We start from the raw sequence: 15,737 nt of genomic DNA, 5'->3' as shown, positions 1-15,737 counted from the left end.
GAAGGCATACTGACCCAGCATGGCTACCACAGCATCTTGCAGCGGCTGCTATTCCATCCGGTTTGCGTTTAGTTGGACCAACAGGACAATGACCCCAAACACCTCCAGGCTGTGTAAGGACTATTTGACCAAGAAGGAGAGTGATGGGTGATGCGCCAGATGACCTGGCCTCCACAGTCACCGGACCTGAACCCAATCGAGATGGTTTGGGGTGAGCTGAACCGCAGAGTGAAGGCAAAAAGGGCCAACAAGTGCTAAGCATCTCTGGGAACTGCTTCAAGACTGTTGGAAGACCATTTCAGGTGACTACCTCTTGAAGCTCATCAAAAGAATGAGTGTGCAAAGCAGTAATCAAAGCAAAAGGTGGCTAGAACCTAGAATATGACAGATGTTCACACTTTTTTGTTATCTCTATAATTCCAATGTGTTAATTCATAGTTTTGATGCCTTCAGTGTGAATCTACAATTTTCATAGTCATGAAAATAAAGAAAACTCTGAATGAGAAGGTGTGTCCAAACTTTTGGTCTGTACTGTAGATAGATAGATATGAGATAGATAGATATGAGATATATAGATAGATATGAGATAGATATGAGATAGATAGATATGAGATAGATATGAGATAGATAGATATGAGATAGATAGATAGATAGATAGATATGAGATAGATAGATAGATAGATATGAGATAGATAGATAGATAGATATGAGATAGATAGATAGATATGAGATATATAGATAGATATGAGATATATAGATATGAGATATATAGATAGATATGAGATAGATAGATATGAGATAGATAGATAGATATGAGATAGATAGATATGAGATAGATAGATAGATATGAGATAGATAGATAGATATGAGATAGATAGATAGATATGAGATAGATAGATAGATATGAGATAGATAGATAGATATGAGATAGATAGATAGATATGAGATAGATAGATAGATATGAGATAGATAGATAGATATGAGAAAGATAGATATGAGAAAGATAGATATGAGAAAGATAGATAGATAGGAGATAGATAGATAGATATGAGATAGATAGATAGATACGAGATAGATAGATATGATATAAACAGACTTTTTATATGAAAAGAAGAAGTCGTCTCTTCTACCTAACATATCAGTGACGTGTGTCTTGGTCATACAGCCTATCATTATCCCCGGCAGAGACCAGTGATTATCTATGAGTAACTGTATAATTGCTGCTATTTTCAGATCCACCATATGACAGGAAGCACCTGAAAATTCCTCCACCTGATAGATCGTCACTGTATCGGGGATGGATGGAGGCTTCATAACAGAGCTTCCCCCGCAGCCCCCACACATTGCAGCAAGCATTGCCAACACTACTTCTCTTACCAGGGCCTGACTCCATCTGTGAGGAACCTACAGCACTGTTCATCCTGGGCCTCCTGGTTCATACATATCATGCTGCAGGGAAGGTCCCTGATGGCTACTCACCTGCTATCTTTCCCATTCTGTACAGCATTGAGTTTATCAGTAGTGCGTTCACAAACGTAAGTGTTCCTTCTGGTCATCCCGCTGCCAGGAAACAGGCTATTCTGTAAGAGGACAAGAGAGTGAGGGATCGGCACGGCTAGACAGTCCTGACCAAGGAGACCGCACAGACTAACAATGTACAGGCGCAGAGCGGTTTGTCTATATTTAAAGGGAGCGGAGCAGACTGGTATATAGATTTGTGGGAAACTATTCACTGTATCTTGTCACTTATTCATGTAAATCTCTGAGCGTTCTGGGTTTAGGAGTCCAAACAACACAATGATTACTAGAAGGGAGGATGAGAAGAAGGATATGATAAATCGATCGACAGATAGATATGAAATAGATAGAAAATCATATAACTATCTACCTTCTATCTATCTCATATATATATACATACATACAGTGGGGCAAAAAGTATTTAGTCAGCCACCAATTGTTCAAGTTCTCCCATTTAAAAAGATGAGAGTCCTGTAATTTTCATCATAGGTTATAACTACAACTATGAGAGACATAATGAGAAAAAAATCCATAAAATCACATTGTCTGATTTTTAAAGAATTTATTTGCAAATTATAGTGGAAAAAAAGTATTTGGTCACCTACAAACAAGCAAGATTTCTGGCTCTCACAGACCTGGAACTTCTCCTTTAAGAGTCTCCTCTGTCCTCCACTCGTTACCTGTATTAATGGCTCCTGTTTGAACTTGTTATCAGTATAAAAGACACCTGTCCACAACCTCAAACAGTCACACTCCAAACTCCACTATGGCCAAGACCAAAGAGCTGTCAAAGGACACCAGAAACAAAATTGTAGACCTGCATTAGGCTGGGAAGACTGAATCTACAATAGGCAAGCAGCTTGGTGTGAAGAAATCAACTGTGGGAGCAATTATGAGAATATGGAAGACATACAAGACCACTGAATCTCCCTCGATCTGGTGCTCCACGCAAGATCCCAACCCCATGGTGTCAGAATGATCACAAGAACGGTGAGCAAAAATCCCAGAACCACACGGGGGGACCTAGTGAATGACCTGTAGAGAGCTGGGACCAAAGTAAAGGCTACCATCAGTAACACACTACGCCACCAGGGACTCAAATCATGCAGTGCCAGACGTGTCCCCCTGCTTAAGCCAGTACATGTCCGGGCCCATCTGAAGTTTGCTTGAGAGTATTTGGATGATCCAGAAGAGTATTGGGAGAATGTCATATGGTTAGATGAAACCAAAGTAGAACTTTTTGGTAAAAACTCAACTCGTGTTTGTAGGAGAAAGAATGCTGAGTTGCATCCAAAGAACACCATACCTACTGTGAAGCACGGGGGTGGAAACATCATGCTTTGGGACTGTTTTTCTTCTAAGGGACCAGGATGACTGATCCATGTAAAGAAAAGAATGAATGGGGCCATGTGTTGTGAGATTGTGAGTGAAAACCTCCTTCAATCAGAAAACCAAGGCACTCACTGGTATCGTATATCAAAAAGGTGTGCACCCTCCACCACACCGAAGTGATATACTGACCTGTAAAAAAAGAAAAAAACATTACACGTTGTTGTGTAACTGCAGTGGTATGGGACGTGGAGTAGATTTTGGCTGCCGCACTCTGACCGGTATCAGATTCCAGGAAGGAAACCGATTTGGCGAAGCAAACATACAAGCAAAAAACGGTCTTGGAGGCCCTGCTCAAAACTTGGATGCAAATTAAGGACTCAGGCCAGCATAGGACAACGAACAATTTATTATTTACAGTAAGGATGACACGTTTCGGCATCGACTAGTGCCCTTTTCAGGTCCACCAAGGGTTCCCAAGAGTTCTCAGGATGTGTTGGGGTACTGGTCCAGAGATCCTGTGAGTTAGCACAGCTCCAGATCTAAACCCTATAGAAAACCTTTGGCCTGTTGCCCAGCGACAGCCCCAAAACATCACTGCTCTAGAGGAGATCTGCATGGAGGAATGGGCCAAAATACCAGCAACAGTGTGTGAAAACCTTGTGAGGACTTACAGAAAATGTTTGACCTCTGTCATTTGACCTCTGTCATGTGATTTTATGGATTTTTTTTTCTCATTATGTCTCTCATAGTTGAGGTTATACCTATGATGAAAATTACAGGCCTCTCTCATCTATTTAAGTGGGAGAACTTGCACAATTGGTGGCTGACTAAATACTTTTCCCCCACTGTAGATAGATAGATATGAGATTATATATCTATGTCATAACCTTCTATATCTCATATCTATATATTTTATATCTATTAGCTCGAAAAATGGATAGACAGATAGATATGAAATAGAGATAAAGATATGAGATATATGAATAGATAGATATGAAATAATGACTCATATCTAGCTATTGATTCATCTAATATGTTTCTATTTCATATTCATCAGATATAAAATATTTAGATATAAGATAGAAAGAAGGTTGATTATATAATCTCATATCTTATATCTATCTCAAATCCATCCATCTCTCTCATATCTATCCATCTCATATCTTTCTATCTATGTAGCTCATATCTATCTATCTATCTTATATCTATCTCATATCTTTCTATCTATCTATCTCATGTCTTTCTATCTATCTATCTCATATCTATCTATCTATCTCATATCTTTCTATCTATCTCATATCTATCTATCTCATATATCTATCTATCTCATATAGAAACATAGAATGTGTCGGCAGATAAGAACCATTTGGCCCATCTAGTCTGCCCAATAATCTGAATAATATGAATAGTCCCTGGCCCTATCTTATATGAAGGATAGCCTTATGTCTATCCCTATCTTATATGAAGGCTAGATTTATACCTATCCCTATCTTATATGAAGAACAGCCTTATGCCTATCCCTATCTTATATGAAGGATAGCCTTACACCTATCTCTATCTTATATGAAGGATAGCCTTATGCCTATCCCTATCTTATATGAAGGATAGCCTTATACCTATCTCTATCTTATATGAAGGATAGCCTTATACCCATCTCTATCTTATATGAAGAACAGCCTTATGCCTATCCCTCTTATATGAAGGATAGCCTCATGCTTATCCCTATCTTATATGAAGGATAGCCTTATGCTTATCCCTATCTTATATGAAGGATAGCCTTATGCTTATTCACAGTGTAGGGTCCGTCCCAATGAGGCCACCTTATCGCGGTGGGACGGTCCAAGCTATTTGGCCGCCGACGGAGACAAATTTGCAAGCTAAGTGCCTCACTATTTCATAGTTTCACATTTGCATCTATTACACCATAGCTGTATAGCTCTCCATGTTTTAACTGCATTTTCATGTTTCACCTATATCCTTGTGCTGGCAGTGTGCTGCTGCATTCTTCTGTTGCTATCTATCTATCTATCTCATATATCTATCTCATATCTTTCTATCTATGTATCTCATAGATATATATGATATACATAGATAGATAGATATCTCATATCTATCTATCTATCTATCTATGTATATCATATATATATATCTATCTCATATCTATCTATCTCATATATATCTCATATCTATCTATCTCATATATATATATATATCATATCTATCTATCTATTATATCTATCTCATATCTTTCTATCTATGTATCTCATATCTATCTATCTATGTATCTCATATCTATCTATCTATGTATATCATATCTATCTATCTATGTATATCATATCTATCTCATATATATTTCATATCTTTCTATCTATCTCTCATATCTATCTCTCTCATATCTATCTTTCTCTCATATTTATGCATCTCATATCTATCTATCTATATATCTATCTCATATCTATCTACCTGATAGATGATTATTAGATAGATAAATAGGAGATGGGTAACAGACGTATAGATAGACATGAGATAGATAGATATTAAATAATGACTGATATAAAATATATAGATATGAGATAGAAGGTTGATAGATATATATATGAGATAGATGGATATGAGATTATTTATATATATATATATATATATATATATATATATATATATATCTATCCCATAGGTAACAGACGTATAGATAGACATGGGATAGATATGAAATTATGACTATCTATTTCATGTCTATCTCCTATTTATCTATCTCATATTCATCTATCGAAAAGACAGATAATAGATAGATATGAGATAGATAGATAGAGAGATATGAGATAGATAGATAGAGAGATATGAGATAGATATGAGATAGATATGAGATAGATATGAGATAGATATGAGATAGATATGAGATAGATATGAGATAGATATGAGATAGATATGAGATAGATAGATAGGAGATAGATGATAGATAGATAAATAAATAGACAGATATGAGATGATCTGATAGATATGATATAGAAATAGATATCAAATAGATAATAGACCCTGTAACTTACACTGGGGCCGGTTGTGGATTTCTTCCTCTCCGGACCAGACAGCGGACTAGCGGTCACCTCTCCTTTAGAGCCCACGGTGGTGCTGCTGAGTTTGCGGGAGCCATTTTTGTCCCAATCCTCTTTCTGTTCGCTTTCAACACTGTTTGCCTGTCCTCGCTTTGTGTAGGACACCGATGGGGGTATTGACGGGCCGGCTGCGGATGACATTAAGCGACACGTCACTAATCTTTGTAGGAGCTTTTCCAAATAAAATAAAAATATATATATATATGTATTGACCCACTGAAGAGTTATCCTGTTGTCACTCAGTTTTACCATGCAGGTGCAGAGCTGTATCTCAGAGAGCCATTTAGGAGTCTGGGAAAGCTGAGTCACAACCATTTCTTTCCCCTCCGGAGGATAAAATGGACAAAACTAAAAATACGATGAAGATAGATATTATATATATATATATATTTTTTTATTTATTTTTTTATCTAAAATGAACCAAATGCAGCCCGACCCTGTTCATACATTCACTGTAATGGAAAAGATTTAGTATCGATCCTCCTAATGGACACCACCGATACTGCGATGGAGCCATCCGCACGCGCTATTCCTGGCCGCCTCCGTTACAGATGAGGCAATGCTTACTTATCATGATTCTGCATTGTCTTGTTTTACCTTTTATTTATGCATCTTATCCATATCTAAAAGGGGAATGGGGCCTACAGGTTCACAAACAGAATACCGGAAGTACAACGAAGACCAGTGTTTTCCAACCAGCGTGCCTCCAGCTGTTGCAAAACTACAACTCCCAGCATGCCCGGACAGCCAACGGCTGTCCGGGCATGCTGGGAGTTGTAGTTTTGCAACAGCTGGAGGCACCCATATATATCTTGAAATAACAATGCCGATGCAAAAATAGTCTTATAATACCTGTAAAGGTCACTGCAGTAAATAATATATGACCTCCCATACCATACAACTTAAAGGGGTACTCCAGTGGAGGACTTTTTATTTATTTATTTTTTAATCAACTGGTGCCAGAAAGTTAAACAGATTTGTAAATTACTTCTATTAAAAAAAATCTTAATCCTTCCAGTACTTATTAGCTGCTGAATGCTACAGAGGAAATTCTTTACTTTTTGGAACACAGAGCTCTCTGCTGACATCACGAGCACAGTGCTCTCTGCTGACATCTCTGTCTATTTTAAGAACTGTCCAGAGTAGGAGAAAAGCCCCATACCAAACATATGCTGCTCTGGACAGTTCCTAAAATGAACAGTGACGTCAGCAGAGAGCACTGTGGTCGTGATGTCAGCAGAGAGCTCTGTGTTCCAAAAAGAAAAGAATTTCCTCTATAGTATTCAGCAGCTAATAAGTACTGAAAGGATTAAGATTTTTTTTATAGAAGTCATTTACAGATCTGTTTAACTTTCTGGCACCAGTTGATTTAAAATAAATAAATAAATAAAAGGACCCCTTTAAATAGATTATCTGCAAAAATTTAAAACCTATACTTACCTATTCCTGATCCCCCGCAGCTGCTGATCTTCATCCTGCTTTCGAGATGAGCGCTCGGTGCAGGACCTGCCAGTTCAGCCAATCACGTGCCATAGCTGGGTCCCATTTCAGCCAGTAATTGGCTGAGCAGGCAGGTCCTACAGGAAAGCAGGATGAAAACAAAAGATCAGGGGAGCGGTGGGGGACCAACGTGGGACTGGGTATAGATAAGTATACTTTTCAATTTATTGCCTGTGCCAAGCGGAATTAGAATTTTTGGAAAATGTCAAAAAAAAAAAAAACTTTAAAGGATTCGTGCAGTGAAATATAACTTGTCCCCTATCCAAAGGGGTAGGGGGGACCTAAATGCAGTCGACCCAGAGGTTCTAGACAGGACCCCAGGACTGTCTGTACAATAAGTCTGGTAGGGCACATGAGGTACCCCAGGTATTCCCAGATACCCTAACAACACACTGCCATTGAGACATACACTGCTCAAAATAATAAAGGGAACACTTAACACAATGCAACTCCAAGTCAATGACACTTCTGTGAAATCCCATTGTCCACTGAGGAAGCAACAATGATTTATAATCAATTTCACATGGAACAGACAACAGGTGGAAATTATAGGCAATTAGCACCCCCAATAAAGGAGTGGTTCTGCAGGTGGCTACCACAGACCACTTATCCGTTTCTATGCTTCCTGGCTCATGTTTTGGTCACTTTTGAATGCTGGCGGTGCATTCGCTCTAGTTGTAGCATGAGACGGAGCTACAACCCACACAAGTGCCTCAGGTAGTGCAGCTCATCCAGGATGGCACATAAATGTGAGCTGTGGCAAGAAGGTTTGCTGTGTCTGTCAGCGTAGTGTCCAGAGCATGGAGGCGCTACCAGGAGACAGGCCAGTACATCAGGAGACGTGGAGGAGGGCGTAGGAGGGCAACAAGCCAGCAGCAGGACTGCTATCTCTGCCTTTGTGCAAGGAGGGGCAGGAGGAGCACTGCCAGAGCCCTGCAAAATGACCTCCAGCAGGCCACAAATATGCATGTGTCCACTCAAACAGTCAGAAACAGACTCCATGAGGGTGGTATGAGGGCCTGATGTCCACAGGTGGGGGGTTGTGCTTACAGCCCAACACTTTGCAGGACGTTTGGCATCTGCCAGAGAACACCAAGATTGGCAAATTCGCCACTGGCACCCTGTGCTCTTCACAAATGAAAGCAGGTTCACACTGAGCACATGTGACAGATGTGACAGAATCTGGAGACACCGTGGAGAACGTTCTGCTGCCTGCAACATCCCTCCAGCATGACCAGTTTGGCGGTGGGTCAGTAATGGTGTGGGGTGGCATTTCTATGCGGGAGGCGCACAGCCCTCCATGTGCTTGCCAGAGGTAGCCTGACTGCCATTAGGTACCGAGATGAGATCCTCAGACCCCTTGTCAGACCATATGCTGGTGCGGTTGGTCCTGGGTTCCTCCTAATGCAAGACAATGCTAGACCTCATGTGGCTGGAGTGTGTCAGCAGTTCCTGCAAGAGGAAGGCATTAATGCTATGGACTGGCCGCCCGTTCCCCAGACCTGAATCAGATTGAGCACATCTGGGACGTCTCGCTCCATCCACCACAGACTGTCCAGGAGTTGGTGGATGCTTTAGTCCAGGTCTGGGAGGACATCCCTCAGGAGACCATCCGCCACCTCATCAGGAGCATGCCCAGGCGTTGTAGGGAGGTCATACGGGCACGTGGAGGCCACACACACTACTGAGCCTCAGACGAAAGTATTTCATATGATTAGTTCATAAATTCAGATCTAGGATGTTATATTAGTGTTCCCTTTATTTTTTTGAGCAGTGTAGATCATAATGTATCAGCATATAGAAGTATTCATTTCATATAAGGGGACGGAAGGCTTCTTTGCTATGCCACAGGGTTGCTATGAAGGACTCATCCTGACCATGTATATTAGTTTCCCTGATCACTTGTATGGGAATAGTGTAATACAGGGGTGTTGCTAGTTCTCCAAAAGACCCAGGGCTAGAGCCCATAGCCCAGCCATGCCCCATAACTACACCCCCAGACACGCCCCAACCACGCCCCCAGACACGCTCCAACCACTCCCTCAGACACGCCCCAACCACTCCCTCAGACACGCCCCAACCACACCCTCAGACACGCCCCCTAACCACACCCTCAGACACGCCCCCTAACCACACCCTCAGACATGCCCCCTAACCACACCCTCAGACACGCCCCCTAACCACACCCTCAGACATGCCCCCTAACCACACCCTCAGACATGCCCCCTAACCACACCCTCAGACATGCCCCAACCACTCCCTCAGACATGCCCCAACCACTCCCTCAGACATGCCCCAACCACTCCCTCAGACATGCCCCAACCACTCCCTCAGACATGCCCCAACCACACCCTCAGACATGCCCCAACCACACCCTCAGACATGCCCCAACCACACCCTCAGACATGCCCCAACCACACCCTCAGACATGCCCCAACCACACCCTCAGACATGCCCTAACCACACCCTCAGACATGCCCTAACCACACCCTCAGACATGCCCTAACCACACCCTCAGACATGCCCTAACCACACCCTCAGACATGCCCCTAAGAGAATGCTTGAAGCATTATCAAGGACATTACTCCTCCATTCTGGCGATCGGTGGGTGTCCCAGCAGACATACCTCACAGATCACCTAGCTATCCCCTATCACGTGGATAGGAAATCATTTAAAATTTTGGGAATACCTCTAAGAACAATGGTTGATATGATGTGATCATAAATCATTAATTTTGGCGTTTGGAATTCTTTTAAGTTTACTCCGTTCACCACATGTGATAATAAACATCATATTTTCAAAGATTGGACATTTACGAATGTGTCAATACCAGATATATAGTGTTTTTATTTTTTTTGTTTTTTTTTATGGGAAAAGGTGACAATCTATTTCTTCTTCTACCTGGCTGGTTAGCAAATAAAGGGGGAACGTCTGGATTTATTTATTTTTTTAACCCCTTAGGGGCATGCGACGTAAATGTACGCTGCAGTGAGTAAAGTCTGTCTGCCGCGAGGAGATGCTGTTCTCCCGCTCTCCGTGCCTAGCCAAGCCTGAAATCTTCTGAGAACACGGCTATGCGTGGATAGTGGGAGAACAGCAGTAGCCAGAGACCCGGGGCTATGGGCCTGAGACCCAGAGCTACAGCCCTGTTAGCCCCCCCCCCAAGCAATGCCCCTGGTGTAATATCATATATTTACTGCAGAGGGCGCCCAATAGCACAAGCAATTGCTTTAGGGTTCTTTTTGAATGTTATTGAAATTAACGGGGTATTCCAGAGAAAACTAATTTATTTTTCAAATCTACCGGTGACAGAAAGTTATAAAGATATTTAAATTATAAATCTGATGTAAAGACATGTAGTTCTTACCAGTCAGACACTGTGCTCATTGCTGACACCACTGTCCATGTCAGGAACTATACAAAGCAGAAGAGGTTTGCTATGGTGATTTGCTCCCACTCTGGACAGTTCCTGACACGGACAACAGAGGTGGCAGCAGAGAGCACTGTGCTCAGACTGGAAAGATCTACACAACTTCCTCTGGAGCATACAGCAGCAGATAAGTACTGGAAGGATTAAGATTTTTTAATAGAAGTTATTTACAAATCTCTATAACTTTCTGACAAAAATTGCTCTGGGGTACCCCTTTAAGCAGTTCAGCACTGACATGATTTAAGCACACAGTCAATGCTGTGAAGTAAAGACAATGCAGAAAAATATAACAATAATTGAGTCTAGGATACTCGTATATCTGGGATTTTGTAAACAGGACAGTAATAGAGACCCACCGTGATCGCTGAACCGCCGCTGTTTCTGATTTGCAGATATACTTCTCTGGACCTTCATGTGGGCAGGAGATGGCACGGAGCTATTGTTCAGGTCACTGCTTGGCCGAGACCTCTGACACAGGTTGGTGCTGGAGAGAGACTCGCTGCCTTCAAACTGGAAACAAGACAAGACTATTACTCAGCACAAGACTCAAGATTTCCATCAGTGCAGATGTCACGGTTATACTTAAGTGCACGGGCTAAATAGATATGAGTAAAATAAATAGATAGATATGATAGATAGATAGATAGATAGATAGATATGAGTAAAATAAATAGATATGATAGATAGATAGATAGATAGATAGATATGAGTAAAATAAATAGATAGATAGATATGAGATAGATAGATGATAGATAAGTAAAGCGTCCCACAGCACTCCAATTCAAGGTGAAAAGAAATGTAGTTTATTTCCTCATATGTGGCAAGCAACGTTTCGACTGGCTTTCTAAAGACTGTGCAGACAGTCGAAACGTTGCTTGCCACATATGAGGAAATAAACTACATTTCTTTTCACCTTGAATTGGAGTGCTGTGGGACGCTTTACTTATCATTGACTACTGCTGCCAGTGACCTGGGCTGCGATTGGGCCCGCTTGCACCCACATCACTCTGACGCCGTTTGGTTGTGCTGCTCCACTCTGCTACTTCAGATAGACATGAGATAGATAGATATGAGATAGATAGATATGAGATAGATATGAGATGGATAGATAGATATGAGATGGATAGATAGATATGAGATGGATAGATAGATATGAGATGGATAGATAGATATGAGATGGATAGATAGATAGATATGAGATGGATAGATAGATAGATAGATATGAGATGGATAGATAGATAGATATGAGATGGATAGATAGATATGAGATGGATAGATAGATAGATATGAGATGGATAGATAGATAGATAGATATGAGATAGATAGATATGAGATAGATAGATAGATATGAGATAGATAGATATGAGATAGATAGATATGAGATAGATAGATAGATATGAGATGGATAGATAGATATGAGATGGATAGATAGATATGAGATGGATAGATAGATATGAGATGGATAGATAGATATGAGATGGATAGATAGATATGAGATGGATAGATAGATATGAGATGGATAGATAGATATGAGATGGATAGATAGATATGAGATGGATAGATAGATATGAGATGGATAGATAGATATGAGATGGATAGATATGAGATGGATAGATAGATAGATATGAGATGGATAGATAGATAGATATGAAATGGATAGATATGAGATAGATAGATATGAGATGGATAGATAGATATGAGATGGATAGATAGATATGAGATGGATAGATAGATATGAGATGGATAGATAGATAGATATGAGATGGATAGATAGATATGAGATGGATAGATAGATAGATATGAGATGGATAGATAGATAGATATGAGATGGATAGATAGATAGATATGAGATGGATAGATAGATAGATATGAGATGGATAGATAGATATGAGATGGATAGATAGATAGATATGAGATGGATAGATATGAGATGGATAGATATGAGATGGATAGATATGAGATGGATAGATATGAGATAGATCGATATGAGATAGATCGATATGAGATAGATCGATATGAGATAGATCGATATGAGATAGATCGATATGAGATAGATCGATATGAGATAGATAGATAAGAGATAAATATGAGATAGATATGAGATAGATAGATATGAGATCGATAGATATGAGATCGATCGATATGAGATAGATCGATATGAGATAGATCGATATGAGATAGATAGAAGATAGATAGAAGATAGATAGATATGAGATAGATAGATAGAAGATAGATAGATATGAGATAGATAGATAGAAGATAGATAGATAGATATGAGATAGATAGATAGAAGATAGATAGATAGATATGAGATAGATAGGAGATAGATAGATATGAGATAGATAGATAGAAGATAGATAGATATGAGATAGATAGATATGAGATAGATAGATATGAGATAGATAGATATGAGATAGATAGATATGAGATAGATAGATATGAGATAGATATGAGATAGATAGATAGATATGAGATAGATAGATATGAGATAGATAGATAGAAGATAGATAGATATGAGATAGATAGAAGATAGATAGATATGAGATAGATAGATAGATATGAGATAGATAGATATGAGATAGATAGATATGAGATAGATAGATAGATATGAGATGAAAATGAGATAGATTGATAGATATCCACATAGACAAGACCGTAGCACACAAATGTAGTGAAAAAAAATTGGAGTGATCTTATTCCATCCTCAGCATTACAGGGTGCGACGTTTCGGCGATCTCACAGCGCCATTTTCAAGCAGTGTGAGATCACTGAAACCTTGGACCTTGTAATACTAGGAATGGAATAAAATCACTACAGTTTTTTCACTATGTTTGTGTGCTGCGGTCCTGTCTATGTGGACTGAAGTCTTGTATTCTGAGTCCAGGAACCAGATGACGGCTTGCACCTACCTATAAGATTACTTGAAGTGGTTGTGCTGTTCTTTTGGATTAGATAGATAGATAGATAGATAGATGGCACTTACCTCTGGAGGCTTTCTTCCCAGAAGTAGGTAAGTCGCCATCACCTCATCGTATTTCTGGCCAACTACCGCCTCGCTGATTTCCTCTCTTGAAAATCCCATTGTGACCATAACGTCTGCAAAATGGAAAAGTACTTTCACCCACAGATCCTTGAGCCCCATCAAAATCAATGTGCAACCTGTTTATATTAAAGGGGTACTCTAGTGGAAAACTTTATTAGAAGTAATTTACAAATCTGTTTAACTTTTTGGCATCAGTTGATTTATTAAAAAAAAATAAAAATAAAATTCCACCAGAGTACCCCTTTAAAGGGTACCCGTCTCCAAAATCTCTAAAATATTGCCATGACATGGCAGAAGTATTTTAAAGGGGTTCTCTGGTGGAAAACTTTTTTTTTTTTTAATCAACTGGTGCCAGAAAGTTAAACAGATTTGTAAATTACTTCTATTAAAAAATCTTAATCCTTCAAGTACTTATCAGCTGCTGAATACTACAGAGGAAATTCTTTTCTTTTTGGAACACCGTGCTCTCTGCTGACATCTCTGTCCATTTTAGGAACTGTCCAGAGCAGCATATGTTTGCTATGGGGATTTTCTCCTTCTCTGGACAGTTCTTAAAATGGACAGAGATGTCAGCAGAGAGCACTGTGCTCGTGATGTCAGCAGAGAGCACTGTGTTCCAAAAAGAAAAGAATTTCCTCTGTAGTATTCAGCAGCTAATAAGTACTGGAAGGATTAAGATTTTTTTAATAGAAGTAATTTACAAATCTGTATAACTTTCTGGCACCACTTGATAAAAAAAAAAAAAAAAGTTTTCCACGAGAGTACCCCTTTAAAGGGGTACTCCGCCCCTAGACATCTTATCCTCTATCCAAAGGATAGGGGATAAGATGTCAGATCGCCGCGGTCCCGCTGCTCGGGAGCCCTGGGATCCCCGCTGCGGCACCGCGCTCTCATTACAGCACAGAGTGAGTTTGCTCTGTGCGTAATGACGGGCGATACGGGGGACGGAGCAGCGTGACTTCATGGCTCCGCCCCTCGTGACATCACGGCCCGTCCCCTTAATGCAAGTCTATGGGAGGGGGCGTGACGACCGCCGTGCCCCCTCCCATAGACTTATATTGAAAGGGGCGGACCGTGACGTCACGAGGGGGCGGAGCCGTGACGTCACGAGGGGGCGGAGCCGTGACATAACGATGCTACGGCCCCTGTACTGCCGATCATTACGTGCAGAGCGAACTCGCTCTGTGCTGTAATGAGAGCACGGTGCCGCAGCGGGGATCCCAGGGCTCCCGAGCAGCGGGACCGCGGCGATCTGACATCTTATCCCCTATCCTTTGGATAGGGGATAAGATGTCAAGGGGCGGAGTACCCCTTTAATGAGTGGGGGCCTATGTGCTGAGGCCCCCACCAATGCCTTAAACCAGTGTTTACCAACCAGGGTGCCTCCAGCTGTTGCAAAACTACAACTCCTAGCATGCCTGGACAGCCGAAGGCTGTCCAGGCATGCTGGGAGTTGTAGTTTTGCAACAGCTGAAGGCACCCTGGTTGGTAAACCCTGACTTAAACAAATGGCCAGCAGCCTTGGCTGAGCACTGGGCCTGTCTGTTTCTGATCGTTACCGCTCGGCTCTGTGTACTAATTGACAGAAAGCCTCTATTAGCCAAATCAGAGCAGCGCCTCCTGTGGACGACTGTATGTAACCACTACTCTGAGTGGGCACCATGATCCCAGGCGTCTCCTGGATGATAACATCTCAGATCACGGAGGTTCTCAGATGTCTGAGCAGTAGTATATAACCCACCTATCCTCTTGGTATCATTGTTATCAGGTTCTGGTTCAGTGTATGGCTTCAGCTCATCGTCC

General features: G+C 41.0%; 1 protein-coding gene across 6 annotated transcripts in view; it reads right to left on the bottom strand.

Moving 5' to 3' along the window:
- MARK1 (microtubule affinity regulating kinase 1) overlaps positions 1–15,737 on the bottom strand; it is a 180,425-nt gene that overhangs the window by 17,973 nt on the left and 146,715 nt on the right. For all 6 annotated transcript variants that reach the window (XM_056568382.1, XM_056568381.1, XM_056568378.1 and 3 more), the window contains exons 10-14: positions 15,676–15,737; positions 13,875–13,987; positions 11,248–11,401; positions 5,895–6,088; positions 1,480–1,580 (exon numbers count right to left, since the gene is read on the bottom strand). The exon at positions 15,676–15,737 is cut by the window's right edge and continues 38 nt beyond it. In XM_056568382.1, coding sequence (XP_056424357.1) covers positions 1,480–1,580; positions 5,895–6,088; positions 11,248–11,401; positions 13,875–13,987; positions 15,676–15,737 — 624 coding nt within the window. The remainder of the gene's footprint in view (positions 1–1,479; positions 1,581–5,894; positions 6,089–11,247; positions 11,402–13,874; positions 13,988–15,675) is intronic.

Source organism: Hyla sarda, chromosome 3 (genome assembly GCF_029499605.1).
Source record: "Hyla sarda isolate aHylSar1 chromosome 3, aHylSar1.hap1, whole genome shotgun sequence".
NCBI lineage: Eukaryota > Metazoa > Chordata > Amphibia > Anura > Hylidae > Hyla > Hyla sarda.
This window is presented reverse-complemented; position numbering and strand designations above follow the sequence as displayed.